We start from the raw sequence: 14,528 nt of genomic DNA, 5'->3' as shown, positions 1-14,528 counted from the left end.
GTGGTTGCGGTGGCAGAGCAGTTGAGTTGCAGTCGTTCATCGGTGCAGACAGCCATGAGCAAATCAATTTACATGAATTGAAAGCGGTGTGAGATTGGCATATGTACAGGAGCAGAGCACGTCTGGGGCTGAGGGCGGTGATGTGCGGTGATGGTGATGGTGGTGATGCTCCAGCTTGGGGAGACGGGGCCACTCGACAACTGGAGGAGCAGAACAGGGAAAGACTGGCTGGAGCAGCGGGGCCTAATGCGGCGCAAGGAAGGAACGAGCCACACCAAGATGCGGGATGGGATAACTGGTGAGAGCAAGGCTCTAAGCTATTAGACTAACCAGTGGCATAAGTGAGTGATGTTGAAGTCAGGAAGGAACATTGAAGGTGCAAATCCACCCTCGGGCGGAAAGAACATCCATTGTGAAAATGGTCTGGTGTTTGAAGCATTGGGCACTGATGATGAGACTGGCCATGACAGATACAGACTTGACGAGACGCAAGCCTGAACGCACCGCACTGCATCTGGATGAGCAGAATGTCTTCCACACGCATCAATTGATCCTGCCCTCTGCCCTCCGTGCTCTGCACAAACACCACCACATTCGACTCTCAGCACTTTTGTCGTCACGACGTGCTCACAACGTGGTGCTCGGAAGTGGCGCAGCCATTGTCTCTATGCACACCATTGGCTCCATGTTTCTCGGATTGAGTGGCACCATCGTGGCCAACAAGTGCCAGACAAGGGTTGAAGGGTAGCCACAGTCACCGAAATTATCCTGAAACATCAAGATGCACGAGAAAACAACCTGCTTAGACACAGACAACGAGAGATCACGACGGAGCGACTCGACTGGCGGGTTGGTGATAGTTTCGGAGAGTCGGTGGCCGCTGCTGTCACCGACAATCAGTCCCGCCCGTTCCGTACATTTCATCCACATTTCCCGAGCCGCATCTTCAAATATCCTGTTAGCATCCCGATCCATTTCAGGCCTGGATCGGTTGGGTTTGGAAAAAGGCAAACAGCCAGCTCATGTGCATAGCTTGGTCGCCTTCGAAGAACTCAGTCCGAGGAAATGGATGGAACAGCGGCAATTTTGCTCGAAAGGAAACGGACAAAAACTGGCGGTGAGTATTGAACAGCTAAATACTTCCGTGTTCAATGAATCCAAAGTTTGAGGCTGTCATCAAATCGATTGGTGACCATGGCAATGACCCTTGGGCAGGGAGACCATCCCACCATGCACCATGCAGGGCGCTTGCTGGGTTCCGATCGGGAAGGACTGACACGTCTTGGGGTTGTTCAATCAGCGAGAAGAAAGAAATCTCCGTTGGTTGACCAAATGTCGTTTAGAGGACGAAATTTTCCGTCGCCTTCGAGCAAAAGACGACCAGGTTGACTGGGCTTGCCTAGCGAGTCTTGGCGCTCGAGCAGTTGTGAACAAAGTTGATAGCTCTGGGCCAAGTTGCGGCTGGGAGTTTGGGATCCGACACCGAAAATCACGGTGCGCTTCACGCCTGGTGTCAAACCCAGGATGCACGAATCCCAACCAGAGTCATTGCCTTGGAACAACGATGCCCAACCAAAAGTTGCTTGGATTGAAGCTTCATCCAACTAGAGGCTGTAACGTTCCCGATGACTGCCCTCTGTCGAATAGGGAACAACTCGAGAGTTGAGGAAACTTTGACAAGCAAGAAACCCAACAATGCCTCTTTGATCTGATGTATTGCGCCATGCTTAGACCTTGAAAGCCATGAGAGGTTACTCCAGATGAGGCAACCAGAACCAGTCCGTTGTTGTGCGTTGACGAAGCGCGTGGGTTATACAGCGGAACTCTGACCAAGTCTGGTTGGTTTAATATTCTCAACCCAGGAGACCAAAGCGACAGCCGGAATCTTATCCAGGTGCAGCTAGGACCGCGTGATCCCTCCGCCTGTGTTGGTATCTTTGGGTTGAGCAATGACACGGATGTCGTCACAGCTCTTCTTCAGCGTTTGATCCAGGCGCCACCTGGAACCAGGATGAATGGGCGAGGGAGAACCAAGACTTTAACGTGTTGGGCATCACATCGCATCGCATCGCATGGGATGGGATGGGATGGGATGACTGATCTGCTTGACATCAAATTAGGCACACATATTACTTTCTCCTGGCTAACACTTGTTTGATGCCGGAGACCCCACTTGAACGGCTCGTGAAGCCGTCTCGCTCTGATACGACGAATACGTGGGCTCAGCCGCCGTACCGGTCGCTAACAACGTCACCAGACGTGACGATTTACCCCAGCTCCCTCCAGACGTCCCATGGAAGGTGGCCACAGTGGTTCCGGGCGGTACTACCAATTGGCTGGCCATTGGTCGGATTGGTGAAAGAAGAAGCTGTTCAACTCCACTGAACCGCACTTCCAGCCTTTGGCGTGCATCATCAGCCACAAAGTGACAGAAATGGCAAGACGCAGCGAGGAGGATAACGGCTTTGACAAGATGCTGTGCCGATTATCCTTTGAGTATAAGTAGGGAAGCGCTTCTCTCAGCAGCCCATGGGGAGTTAATCACAGTTTTGAATCCCAAGTCAAGTTTGTTTTTAACGTCCCTCATCTGAGTGCAAAAGAAAGCAAGCACCAACGCCTAATACGCTAAACGTCGCCCGCCCAAACCAACTTCTGCAATCCTATACTACTCTAATAACTTCAAGATGGTTGGACACAAGGAAAAGCAAGCGGAGGAGGTCGCCAATATCCCTCCTCAGCTCTCCGATCTACACTGCTTCACTGAGACGGAAGGCGTCATCACAACCAGTACGGTCTTTGGCTTCACAGGTGTTGAATCAAACATGTACGTGTCAGTTGGCTAATATACTTTGTCTCTTAGCTATGATGGACCTGCCTGGATATAGGATTGTGCAAGTGCTCGGGACTGTTTACGGCATCACAGTGCGCAGTCGAAATCTCGCGGCCAGTCTTGGAATGGTGCTCAAGAGCTTTGCTGGTGGCGAACTTCGCTGGTTTACGTCGATGCTGTACTCGTGCCGAAACGACTCGATTGGTCGCGTGGTGGAGGAATGCAAGCAACGAGGGGGCAATGCCATCATCTGCCTGCGGTTTGATGCCGGTGATATGGGTGGCTTTGCGCAGACGGCGGCGTACGGGACGGCGTGTATTGTGGAGAAGATTGACGAGAGGGTCAAGTCTCCGCCGCAGCTGGAGAAGAAGGCATAGACTGGTCGCTGGAGTGTAGCTTTGATGTGGGCGCAGAAATGTTGACTTTGATAGATTGATATGAATACAATTGATACCCCGCGAATTGGGCGCTTAAGAGTTAGGGAATGCAGATGTGGTGTTGCGGGTTGATGAGAATTAACAGTGCGAGACGTGCGTCGCAGTATTATCCTGTGATATCACTGCCTGGGGATTATGAAGCTAGGTTTCGGAGATGGATGGCCTTGAGGTTTTTTGCGTGTTTATGAAGCCGCGTTCAATGCTCACTCACGCACGCTGTTGGCCCACCTTGTGTAGCATCAAATATACAATTGAGATAAGATTAATCCAATCTGTCGAGTGCCACGGCCAAGCCGCCACCTAATTAACCATGCTTTTTGCACAGCCTTTTGCACAACCTATGAGATCATGTCCGTTCATTCCCCCCTTTCTGCATTTGTACACGCTCTACGGAGTAGTGTTCGTAGGCCAGACGTTAGGAGAGCCATTGTATCAACATCCCAAGCTTCAACCGTGCCCGGAACCCAATTAGCCCTCCAGAAGTCATCACAATACACTTCATCTAATCAACACCCACAAGAATGCCCGTCAAGACGGAATCACCAGCTCCTACACCTCCACCCCAATCTCAATCCCACTTCGCCAAATTCGAAAACTTCACGCCCAACCCCGACGCCTCATTCGACGACGAATTCAACCGCCTCGCCTCCTCGCAACAATGGATCCCCGGCTCCCAGACCTACACCGAAGAGCGCACCATAGCGATGCGTGAGGAAATCAAAACGCACTACTTTCCTTCAACGCAGGACACTCCCAAGTCCCCTGAGCAAGTGACCCTGGAAGGACATCAAGCCCTATGTCGGGAGGTGGGCATCGCCCCGCAAGACTCGCTGGTAGAGTGCAAGAGGCGGTTGAAGAAGACGCTCGTCAATATAGTGGACTTGATTGATGCGCGGAGAACATCTAAGGAGGTGGAGGTGTGGCGGGACTTTGAAGCGTTTCGGGCTTATACGCTCAAGGATGAGCATAGGATTAGTATGGAGGAGGCGAAGAAGGATGGGATTTTGGAGGCTTTGCTGCAGCGGTTACGTGGGGGGAGGAGGAGAGGTCACTCAGTGAGGATTGGTGAGTCTAGGGTGCTGATTGGGAGGGTTGCGAAGGATGCTAAGGCGAGGGGGGGATTTGGAGGTTAGCTATGAGAAGACCTTCATATGGTCAAGTTGTATGTTTACAAGTGTAGCATAAGCGTAATTGTTGGTTGGTGAGCTACGAATATCACATCAACTCCACCAACACCACCAAATAAAATATCCATCCTAACGCCATCATTCATCCGGAAATAAACTTACTACATTTACATCATATAAAATCGCCTTCCGTACACGTGCTCGGTGAAGCTCCCTGTCCATCATCTAAATCCTCAACCGCCAAGACCCACGTGCGTGCTTACACAGTAGCCACTGGCACCAAGATACAATACCGTCAGGGGACCGACATTAGTTTGCGGCTCCAAACAGATAGCTTGCTGAGGTTAAAAAACTAGCTACACAACATGCACGTTTAAAATACATTTTATGCATACTTTTGGCGCTAATCATCTGTGTCGGTGGCCAATGTGGAGATTGCAGATGGTATAGAAAGAGGAATGCCCGTGGTGGAAATCGTACGCAATCAAATTCCTTCGTTTATAGATTTCAAGATGTATTTGACATTGATGCATTTGGCGCTTCTGCCGCTGGGAGTAATTGGTGTTGCTGCGCAGAATTCCTCGTACACGCTTCGAGAAGTGGGCGCTCGAAACACAGTTGTAAGTCACCAGCAACACCAAAGACAGAAAAAGAAGCTAACCATCCAGGACTGGCGAATCTGGCTCGAGAAAAACGGCAACCCCATCTCCCCATGGCACGACGTCCCCTTATACCCGGACAACAAGCCCGGTCCCATTGTCAACTTTGTAGTTGAAATCCCGCGCTGGACCGACGGCAAGATTGAGACGCAGCGCAATGAGCCGCTCAGTACGTTATACCACCCTACAACTGAACCCGTGCTAATAGGCGAAGACCCCCTCTTCCACGACACCAAGAAGAAGAAACCTCGCTTCGTGGCTAGTTTCTGGCCGCACAAGTCGTATCCCTTCTTGTACGGGTCCATCCCCCAGACGTGGGAGAACTCCAATAAAAAGGACAACTATACAGGTTTTGTGGGAGATAACGATCCAGTTGATTTATTCGACATTAGCTCCATTTCGTAGGTTGCACGCCCTTCCGAGTTGGGTTTCTGCTGACGGTCGTAGGCCCGGATACACAGGCGAGGTGAGGCAGGTCAAGATTCTGGGGGGCCTAGCCATGATTGACGTGCGTGTTTTGACCAAACTGTGAAGATGTCAGCTAAGAGGAGTAGGATAACACGACGGACTGGAAGGTCATTGCCATTGATGTTCGCGACCCGCTCGCCAACCTCGTCAACTGTATGTTTTACCCCTACAGCTATCCCATCCACTAACAGAAGCAGCCGTCGAAGAAGTCGATAAATATAGACCCGGTCTAACCAAGTCTTTCCACGACTGGTTTGTCGTAAGTTGTTTCACTCTTCCCAGCAAACCCACCTAACAAGCAAAAAAGTACTACAAAGTCGCCCGCGGTCAGGGCCTGAACACCATCATCGGGAACAACTACGTCAACGCGCGGTTCATGAACGCCAAGCTCGCTGAGAGCCATGAGCACTGGCGGAACCTCGTTTTGGGCAAGGAGGAGCGCGGGGAGATTAATATCTGGCAGACTACGAACCCGCGCGCGTGCAAGTCGTATGTGAAGTCGGAGGAGGCGACGGACAGGTTCAAGATTCCGGCGAAGGCGAATGTTTTGCCGGCGGCGGGGAGGCCCGCACCGTATGATAGGTGGTATTATGTTGATGGGGATTTTAAGTTGATTACGGTGCCGGGGGATGTGGTTGAGGTTGAGTAGTTGCCTGGCTGAGTGGATGGCGATTGTAGATATGTGGTGTATAAGGGTTAATTGCCGAGTCGGGTATTGCGGCTGACTTTACAGCCCTGACATGACCATCTCAAAAGATAAATTATTCTGCATGAACGCTTCAGCTCGTGCCATTCATATCCACGACGCACAAACCCAACATCACCAACATTCGGCCCGGCAGTGGATTCTCCCACATTTCCCGCCCCAGATCCCCGCCAGAACCAATACCGAGCTATATTGACTCTGGGGATCCCCAGCTTCAGGCTTGGCCTTGGCAACAGCGGCGCAGCCTTGACTGTCAGTATTGTGGTTATTCGCTGCGAAGGCTGTCGGTGAGCCCGGTCGGTGTCGGCGTCTTGGCTGCGGCCAAACTGTGGATGTTGGCGGGTTTACCCCATTTGAGGTTGGATGTGATTATTTACCCCCTTTGAAGGTATCAGAAGTGATTGTGAAGTTGGGGGAGTTGGGTTGCCAAGGAGCTGGGGTGAAGGATGTGATAGATTGCTTCCAAGTTGACAGATTGAGTTGTGGTGCGTGCGCAGTGATTTGATCAATTTCACATCCTTCACCTCGTGGTGTTTGTTTCTGATTTTTGTGAAAAGAATTGATTGGTAACGCTTAATTGTGTCTAGTTGAGTCTCGCAAGTTGACTGTGTCGACTGCTCAATCAACATACTATTACTCTTTACATTTACAAGAATCGACAACGACCAGGATCACAGACCAATCTGCTGTTGAACTTGTTGAGTTTCCGGCTCTACTGCGGCGCCAAGCGGCGTGGATCAGACAAGGATGCAGCAGGCCAAGAGCCGAAGACAGCTTAAATGTGACGGCTAATCGACAGTGACGGCTAATCAACAATGACAGTTCTTATTTTACATTTAAGCAGTTGATCCTTTAATTGCTACACCGTTGAAGGGAATTTCCAGCAGCCATAGGTTCAACTATCCAATTGCAGTATAAAGTACATATGTAACATTTGAACACGCCTAACAATTAGCAACTCCGGCACAATTCACTTCCATGGCACATCAGTTCGTAAACCCAGCGAGTCATTCCTCCGCATAAGAAGCCATCACCAACTAGTCTACCCACAATGCCCAGCTTCCAATTCCCTACTTAACCTTGACCACACCAGAATTAACCTATCCTTTAAACTACAATGGCTTGACGCCACCAGCAGCCTCACCCAAATACCACCCCAGTGATCGACAGCCGAGCAACTCCACAAAGTGATCCATGTCCTTGGCCGTCGTCACCCGCATCAAACATCACCGTTAGATTCGTTGGGGAAATACCACCTCGACAGTAAGAGAAACATGGCCAATGCTTAGCTATTACTATTCACATAATACCAATATAAAAAGCTCGCTTAGCACAATTAGTAAAAAGGGCTCGTGCTCGCATATCTTCTCCTCACCAAAAGTCGGAATTGCTTCACTCCACCACTGGCATCAACCCAATTCCTCCCAAAATGCCAAACAAACGGCTCTTTGCTGTCTCGCTGGCGGCAACAGCCACAGCAATCTACATCAATGGCTCTGTCGTCGCGCCCTGCGACTCCCCCATCTACTGCCACGGCCAGATCCTCAAGGAGATTGAACTAGCCAGACCATTCTCCGACTCCAAAACCTTTGTAGATATGTATGTCCCCCCATTCCAATTGACTCAATCCAACTAACGCCCCCAGGCCGGCTATCAAACCTCTCGAGGAAATACAAACCGCCTTCGCCAAACTCGCCAGACCCATCACCAACAACACCGCCCTAAACGACTTCCTCGCCACACATTTCGCCGACGCAGGCAACGAGCTCCAAGAAGTGCCCAAGTCCCAACTCCACACCGACGCCCAGTTCCTCGCCTCCATCAACGACACCGTCATCCGGGAATTCACCCAAAAAGTAATCGACATCTGGCCCTCCCTCACGCGCTCGTACCGCCCCTCCACAAACTGCACCTCCTGTCCCAACAGCTTCATCCCCATCAAGCGGCCCTTCGTCGTGGCAGGCGGCCGCTTCCGCGAGCCCTACTACTGGGACTCGTACTGGATCCTCGAGGGCCTCCTCCGCACGCGGGGGTCGTTCACGGAAATCGCCAAGAACACGATTGAGAACTTTCTGGATCTCGTGGAGCAGTATGGGATTGTGCCCAACGGCGCGCGGATATACTACCTCAACAGGTCGCAGCCGCCTATGCTCGCGCAAATGGTGAAGCTGTACGTGCAGCATACACAGGACACGAGCATTCTCAAGCGAGCGATCCCGCTTCTCGTGAAGGAGCATGAGTTCTGGATGGTGAACCGCACGATTGATGTTCTGCACCGGGGCAAGACGTACACGCTGAATCGGTATGCCGTGCATAATACGCAGCCGCGGCCGGAATCCTACAGAGAGGACTATGAGACGGCGCGGAATTCGTCGTACTACGCTCCCAGTGGGATTATATACCCCGAGAGAAAAGCGCTGAACGAGTCGCAGTACCAGGATTTATATGCGAATATAGCGACGAGCGCGGAGAGCGGCTGGGATTTCAGTTCGCGCTGGTTGAGGAATCCTGCTGATTCAGGGCGGGAAGTGTACTTTCCCCTGCGGAGTATGAATGCGAAGAACATTGTGCCCGTGTGTCTCAACTCTATTCTATATGGAAACGAGGTCGCCATCGCGGGCTTCTTCAACGATACGGGCAACACAACCGCGAGTGTAGAATGGATGCGACGCGCAAAACAACGCAGCGAAGCCATGCACGCGGTGATGTGGAACGACACCCTCTCCAGCTACTTCGACTACAACACCACATCATCCACCCAAAACATCTACATCTACGCAGACGACGACGCCTCACCACTAGACACGCGCACCGCACCACCAGGCCACCAAGTCCTCTTCCACGTCGGTCAATTCTACCCCTTCTGGCAGGGTTCCGCGCCAGCACACCTCAAGCACAACCCGCACACCATAAAGACGATATACGCCCGCATATCGAGCTACCTCGCCCTCCGAAAGGGCGGCATCCCCGCCACGAACGTCAAGGCCAACCAGCAGTGGGACCAGCCGAACGTGTGGCCGCCCCTGATGCACATCCTCATGAAGGGGCTGCTCAACACGCCTGCTACGTTTGGGAGGGACGACCCTGCGTATAGGGATGTTCGCGAGTTGGCGGTGGCGTTGGCGCAGAGATATCTCGATTCGACGTTTTGCACTTGGCTGGCCACGGGGGGGAGTACGTCGCTTACACCGAAGGCGGGCAAGGGCGTGGGCGTCATGTTTGAAAAGTATAGTGATGAGGCGGTGAATGTTGCGGGGGGAGGGGGGGAGTATGAGGTCGTGGAGGGGTTTGGGTGGACGAACGGGGTGTTGATTTGGGCGGTGGATGAGTTTGGGGGTGAGTTGACGAGGCCGGTTTGTGGGGATGTGACGAAGAAGAAGGGGAGAAAGAGGAGTGCGGTTGAGTTGGATGTTGGGGATGCGAGGAGGGTGAAGAGGTTTGGCGGGATGTGATGGCGTTTGAGATGTGTGGATGAGTGTGAATAGTTATGCGTACAATGGGATCGTGTGAGTTGGTATATCCTGTTTGAGGAATGGTATGTTGAGGACAGTGAGTTGGTCATAAAAGGGGTAGACTTTGATATGACGCAGGTTAAACAGTCATGCGAGTAGATGATAGTAAATGTTATGAACCAAGTGTAATACTGCGCAATTATACGTAACCATGCTATATACAACGGGTATGCAACTGCCAACAATCCAATTCATTCCACATCTACGCCTTGATAGCTTTTGGCCTCCCCATCGGCCGCATAACCCCCTTCCTAGGCTCATCCCCCTTGTTAATCTTATACTTCAACTTGACTCCCATGGCTGCCAATTCAACATCCAGGTACTTCAACGCTCCAGGCACAACAACCTGCGTCGTCTCGTCACCGCCAACCCAGTAATTACCCTGGCCATCTTCCCAAATCTCGCCCTGAATCTCCGTGAGGTCAATTCCATCCGTCTCATCCAGCTTCGTGGCACAGTTTCGACACCGCACCATAGACGGCGCCTTCTTCTTACTGGGGGCGAACTGCGAAACCGTCGGTTGTACCGACAAAAATGACCCGCAGCGCCGGCAGATCCACGACTTGGTGTAATCGGAGCAGTTGAGCAGTCTGTCTTGAAGGAGGAAGGCTGTTCCGTGGGCGAGCAGCGCGTCACGCTCCATTTCACCAACACGGATACCACCACCGCGCTTTCTGCCCTGGATGGGCTGGCCGGTCGTGGGGACGACGGGACCAGTAGTTCGCACTTGGTACTTGTCGTTGACCATGTGACGCAGACGCTGGTAGTAGACGACACCAATGTAGATGTCGGCGCCGAGCTCTTCGCCCGTGATGCCGGAGTACATGGGTTCGTTGCCATGGTAGTTGTACCCGGCCTTCATGAGCTGGTGGCCAAAGTAGTCGGCCGCCGTGTTTTCTTCGTCAAACTTGAACGGGGTTGAGTCTTGGGCAAGGCCGTGGAGGGCACCGGCCTTGCCGGCGAGGGACTCGACAAACATGCCAATCGTCATACGCGACGGGAAAGCGTGCGGGTTGATAATGACGTCCGGTTGGATACCGCTCTCCGAGAAGGGCATATCGATGGCGGGCCATTTTTGTGACGCAACACCCTTTTGACCGTGACGAGACGAGAACTTGTCTCCGATGATGGGGGATCGTGGGACACGGAACTTGAGGGAGATGGTTTGCAGGGGTTCATTGCCCGTCTCCGCACCAATGAGCCGGACTTCTTCGACGAAACCTGTCTCGCTGTCTTTGTACTTTTCGTAATGGGTGATGCCGTCCAGGTTGACGAGGTTGCCGTTGTAGTCGGGCGTGACGGTGTGCCATGCGCATATGACGTCTCCTTCTTGAACCAGACGTCCTACATGAGGAAGACCGTCGTCATCAAGCATGCCTTGGTGTGAAGCGCTGACGTAGCTGTGAGGTGCGAATCCAAAGGCCTTGGTCACGCTCTTTGTTGCACGCGTTCTTGAATCGTCCTTGAGTGAAATCTTCTTGGTCTTGTAAATGGTACCGTGTCCGAAGCCTCTTTCGTGTGCTGACTTGTTCAAGATCATAGCGTCGTCCATGTCATAGCCAGTGTAAGAGATGACAGCAACGACGGCATTCATACCATTGGGGAAGTTGTCGAACCCGTAGTCATTGTGTAACGGTGCGCGGACAATTGGAGTCTGCCCAGTCTGAATTCTGTACGACTTGTTGTCTGTTCGGTACCGTATTGCTGTGCCAGGTGTGCCCATGGTTTGTTTACCCATCTGACATTGGTACATGTTACGGGGAGACTGGTTGAAATCGGAAAATGGCGTCATGTTAGCCAGGATGGACAGCATGTTGGTGGGATCGAACTCGACGTGGGTGGACAAGCCGTTTTCTATCTCTTGCGGGACAACAGCAATGGACATGTATGGCTGCTCATACGGTCCGACAAAGTCTTGCCTTTGCAGAGGGAGATACTTGACGGGTCGGACCATGCGTGCAGGAGTCGATGTAATGTAGACACCGGGGTATGAACCTCCATTCGATGCGGGCACATATCCAATCTCTAGTTGCAATGGTACGCCATGAGTACCCTCGACTTTCCAGTACCGCAGGCAGTCTGCTATTCTAAGTGACTCCTTCGGACTGCACCACCCGAGAATCTTGCCGTCCATCATAACGACGACATTCTCGCTCGTAAGAGCAGAAGACGCGTCCACTACACCAAGCTCCTTGGCAAGCGCCGGAATCTTGGACACGTCAACGTGATCCGTCATAATCTTACACTTGTGAGCCAAGTGATTCAACAGGCCACAGGGCGAACCATCGGGCGTGTGAACGGGACACATGAATCCCCATGACTCCGGGAGCAGTTTTCGCACTGCCGTCGTCTTCAATTGAGCGAAAAAGGCACCACGATGGACCATGCGGAAATGGCTGATGAATCGAAGGAAGTTGAGCTTCTCAGCCACAACCGTAAAACCAGCAGTCTGTTGCAGGTCCAATCCTGACGGGCTTTGCAAGTTTCCAGTAGATAAAAAGTATTCAAGCGCATTGCCAAGATTTTCATTTGCCTTTCTGAAAATCGCAGTTGGGAACTCCTTTCTGAAATCTTCTGACGTAAAGGAGACTTCGGGATGTCGCCTGAGGAAATCGCGAAGAGATGTGCGGACACCAACACTCAGGAATTCATCAAGTCGCTCCTTTAGAATTTGGCTGTACAAGAAGCCACCCAGAAGAATCTCCTGGTTTTGAAGAGCATCAGGATTGTCAACAGCACATTCGCCAGCGGCCAGTGCATACAATTTGCGGGTCATAAACAACAGCATCTTAAACTTGTCGGCATCCTGTTCCTCAGTTACGTTGATGTTGCCCAAGTGAACCAGAACAATGCGTCTCAAAAACTCAGTACCAACTTCGTAGTCTGACATGCTTTCCGGCACACCTAGCACGACTCGAAACTTTTCTCCGAGGTGAGCTCGGGTCTGTGATTTGCTGTAGAGTCCATAACCCTTGTAGGTTCGCAGAAGTAACTCGACTCGATCCGTCAAGAAGGTATTCTCCGTTGCCTTTGATCCCATGGGTCCAATCAGTCCTTCGAAAATTTCACGATCATTTGTCTCCACCAAAGCCTTGAGGATCATAACGACAGGAATCAAGTACTCATTCTTTCGCCATGAAAATCGGAAAGTGACGCCGCCGTCATTAAGGTAATGAAGTGCGTTGGTCTGGGAGGTCTCATCGGGGCGAACGGATCGCAAAATGATACCGTACGGGGTGTATCCCAAGCCTCGGTTTTGGAAGCTAGGTCGATTGATAGCCATCGGGAAATTTCGCTTGTTCACTTGTAGTAATCTGATCACCTTTTCAATGCCGTTGACGATGAAGTAGCCGCCGAGCTCTTCGGATTCCTCCTTTCGTTGCACCAGCTGAGCAGGCGAGTTGTTTTCTAAGTGGCATCGATTTGACTGCAACCAGATTTGTTAGCATGCAAGCATTTTGCGCCACGGACTGCAACCTAGCCGTACCTTTATCATGATGGGTACCTGCCCCAATTCTCGAACAAACTCAACAGGATCACCCCCATTGACTGTATATTCAAACGTGGCAGAAAGCCGACCCCTATATGTGACGTGCCGTTCTCTGCACTCGGCGGGTAGGACTTCACGGTTTCGCGCCATCTTGTTTGAAGGAGGAACCTGTGGCTTGTGCAAGCTCACGTCCTTGATTCGAATATGCAGTCGGTTTTTGCCTTCTGGACCAGTTCTATCATCACCATCGAGAAAAGTTTTTGTTCCAATGTCTGCCACTCCGTGGGCGAGAAGTCCTTTCTTTCCGTCATCTCGGAACATGCCATTGAAGGATTCGATGTGAGGGTTGACGGCTAATTGAAGAGCGGGATATGCAGAATGGTCTTTGGGCGGGTTCTGGAAGAGATTTTGACGTCGCAGGGTGTCGTATTGGTGATCCCATTTTGTATTTGTCGCCGAGGGAGCCATTGCGGCGATGTGTTGATTTTGCAGCAACGGGCTGCAACGTCGTTGGCAGTTGTGAATGCGAGTTCGTAATTTAGAAGCGTTCTTCCTGAACAAAGCTACGTGGGGAGCCTCAACAGCATGCAATTGATGATTACCGGAAGTATTCCGGCGCACACACCTCCAAAGCGGGCGTTTCTCGTAGGTTGGCAATCTATGGTAAAAGTTGAAGCCATCCAAAATTTCCACTACAGCCCGCCACCACCCAAGCTCAGGCTTATCGCATCAGAAAAAAAAAGTTTGGCCGATAAGACAGTCACGTGTGGTGCTTATCGATAGGGTGCCCCAAATGGCCGGTGCCAATTCCACCATCCAGCACAGAAGCAGTGGGCCGCAGATCTCGCAGATTGCTCTTTATTCAATTGACCCGCACCAACACCCCTGTGGCTAGGACTGCATGGCCGAGTTGGGACGTTTGGAGGCTGCAGATTGGTCTGGTCAAGTTTGGGATATCAGGGTCTCGGGGGCGCTCGAAAGATCTGACAAAAGCCAGACGGGCAAGACGGGATAGGCTCAACAGAGGTCATCTGGACAAAAAGGGACGAACCTGGTAACCATTCAACCCCATACCTTTCAGAAAGCCACCAAGATGGAAGTGGTCATGCTCCCCGAATGTCATTTTCTCAATCTTGCAGGCCAGCCAATAGCCAAGCAATGCCGAGAAGCACTGAGCTTTCAAATGTGATTCCTTTCTCTGGGTTAGTTATGCTTCAACTTTGCAAAGCTATGCAGCGCTGTTTCTATGCTATGCTGGTCCCTGGTGCTGTGACGTGAACATCCAATAGCGACGTGTTA

General features: G+C 51.7%; 6 protein-coding genes across 6 annotated transcripts; 4 read left to right on the top strand and 2 right to left on the bottom strand.

The window, feature by feature from the left end:
• Positions 1 to 627: 627 nt before the first annotated feature.
• Positions 628 to 975, bottom strand: VFPPC_04229 (hypothetical protein; the record flags this gene model as incomplete). Its single annotated transcript, XM_018283614.1, has 1 exon — positions 628 to 975. The coding sequence occupies one exon, from the start codon at positions 973 to 975 to the stop codon at positions 628 to 630; it is 348 nt and encodes a 115-aa protein (XP_018144749.1).
• Positions 976 to 2,684: 1,709 nt separating this feature from the next.
• On the top strand, positions 2,685 to 3,207 carry VFPPC_04227 (hypothetical protein; the record flags this gene model as incomplete). Its single annotated transcript, XM_018283612.1, has 2 exons — positions 2,685 to 2,787; positions 2,861 to 3,207. The coding sequence occupies 2 exons, from the start codon at positions 2,685 to 2,687 to the stop codon at positions 3,205 to 3,207; spliced, it is 450 nt and encodes a 149-aa protein (XP_018144747.1).
• A 581-nt stretch (positions 3,208 to 3,788) lies between these two features.
• VFPPC_04226 (hypothetical protein) lies at positions 3,789 to 4,400 on the top strand (the record flags this gene model as incomplete). The annotated part of the gene is made up of 1 exon (XM_018283611.1): positions 3,789 to 4,400. One exon carries the CDS (start codon positions 3,789 to 3,791, stop codon positions 4,398 to 4,400), a length of 612 nt encoding a protein of 203 aa, XP_018144746.1.
• Positions 4,401 to 4,906: 506 nt separating this feature from the next.
• Positions 4,907 to 6,170, top strand: VFPPC_13590 (Inorganic pyrophosphatase; the record flags this gene model as incomplete). The annotated part of the gene is made up of 7 exons (XM_018291365.1): positions 4,907 to 5,014; positions 5,063 to 5,222; positions 5,268 to 5,454; positions 5,501 to 5,561; positions 5,608 to 5,674; positions 5,719 to 5,780; positions 5,829 to 6,170. The coding sequence occupies 7 exons, from the start codon at positions 4,907 to 4,909 to the stop codon at positions 6,168 to 6,170; spliced, it is 987 nt and encodes a 328-aa protein (XP_018144745.1).
• A 1,486-nt stretch (positions 6,171 to 7,656) lies between these two features.
• VFPPC_04225 (trehalase precursor) lies at positions 7,657 to 9,679 on the top strand (the record flags this gene model as incomplete). The annotated part of the gene is made up of 2 exons (XM_018283610.1): positions 7,657 to 7,826; positions 7,873 to 9,679. 2 exons carry the CDS (start codon positions 7,657 to 7,659, stop codon positions 9,677 to 9,679), a joined length of 1,977 nt encoding a protein of 658 aa, XP_018144744.1.
• A 262-nt stretch (positions 9,680 to 9,941) lies between these two features.
• Positions 9,942 to 13,697, bottom strand: VFPPC_04224 (DNA-directed RNA polymerase I polypeptide 2; the record flags this gene model as incomplete). Its single annotated transcript, XM_018283609.1, has 2 exons — positions 9,942 to 13,166; positions 13,227 to 13,697. The coding sequence occupies 2 exons, from the start codon at positions 13,695 to 13,697 to the stop codon at positions 9,942 to 9,944; spliced, it is 3,696 nt and encodes a 1,231-aa protein (XP_018144743.1).
• Between the last annotated feature and the right edge of the window lie 831 nt (positions 13,698 to 14,528).

This window comes from Pochonia chlamydosporia, chromosome 3, assembly GCF_001653235.2.
Source record: "Pochonia chlamydosporia 170 chromosome 3, whole genome shotgun sequence".
Lineage (NCBI taxonomy): Eukaryota > Fungi > Ascomycota > Sordariomycetes > Hypocreales > Clavicipitaceae > Pochonia > Pochonia chlamydosporia.
Note: the sequence above shows the minus strand (reverse complement) of the source record. Positions and strands in the feature narration are given on the sequence as shown.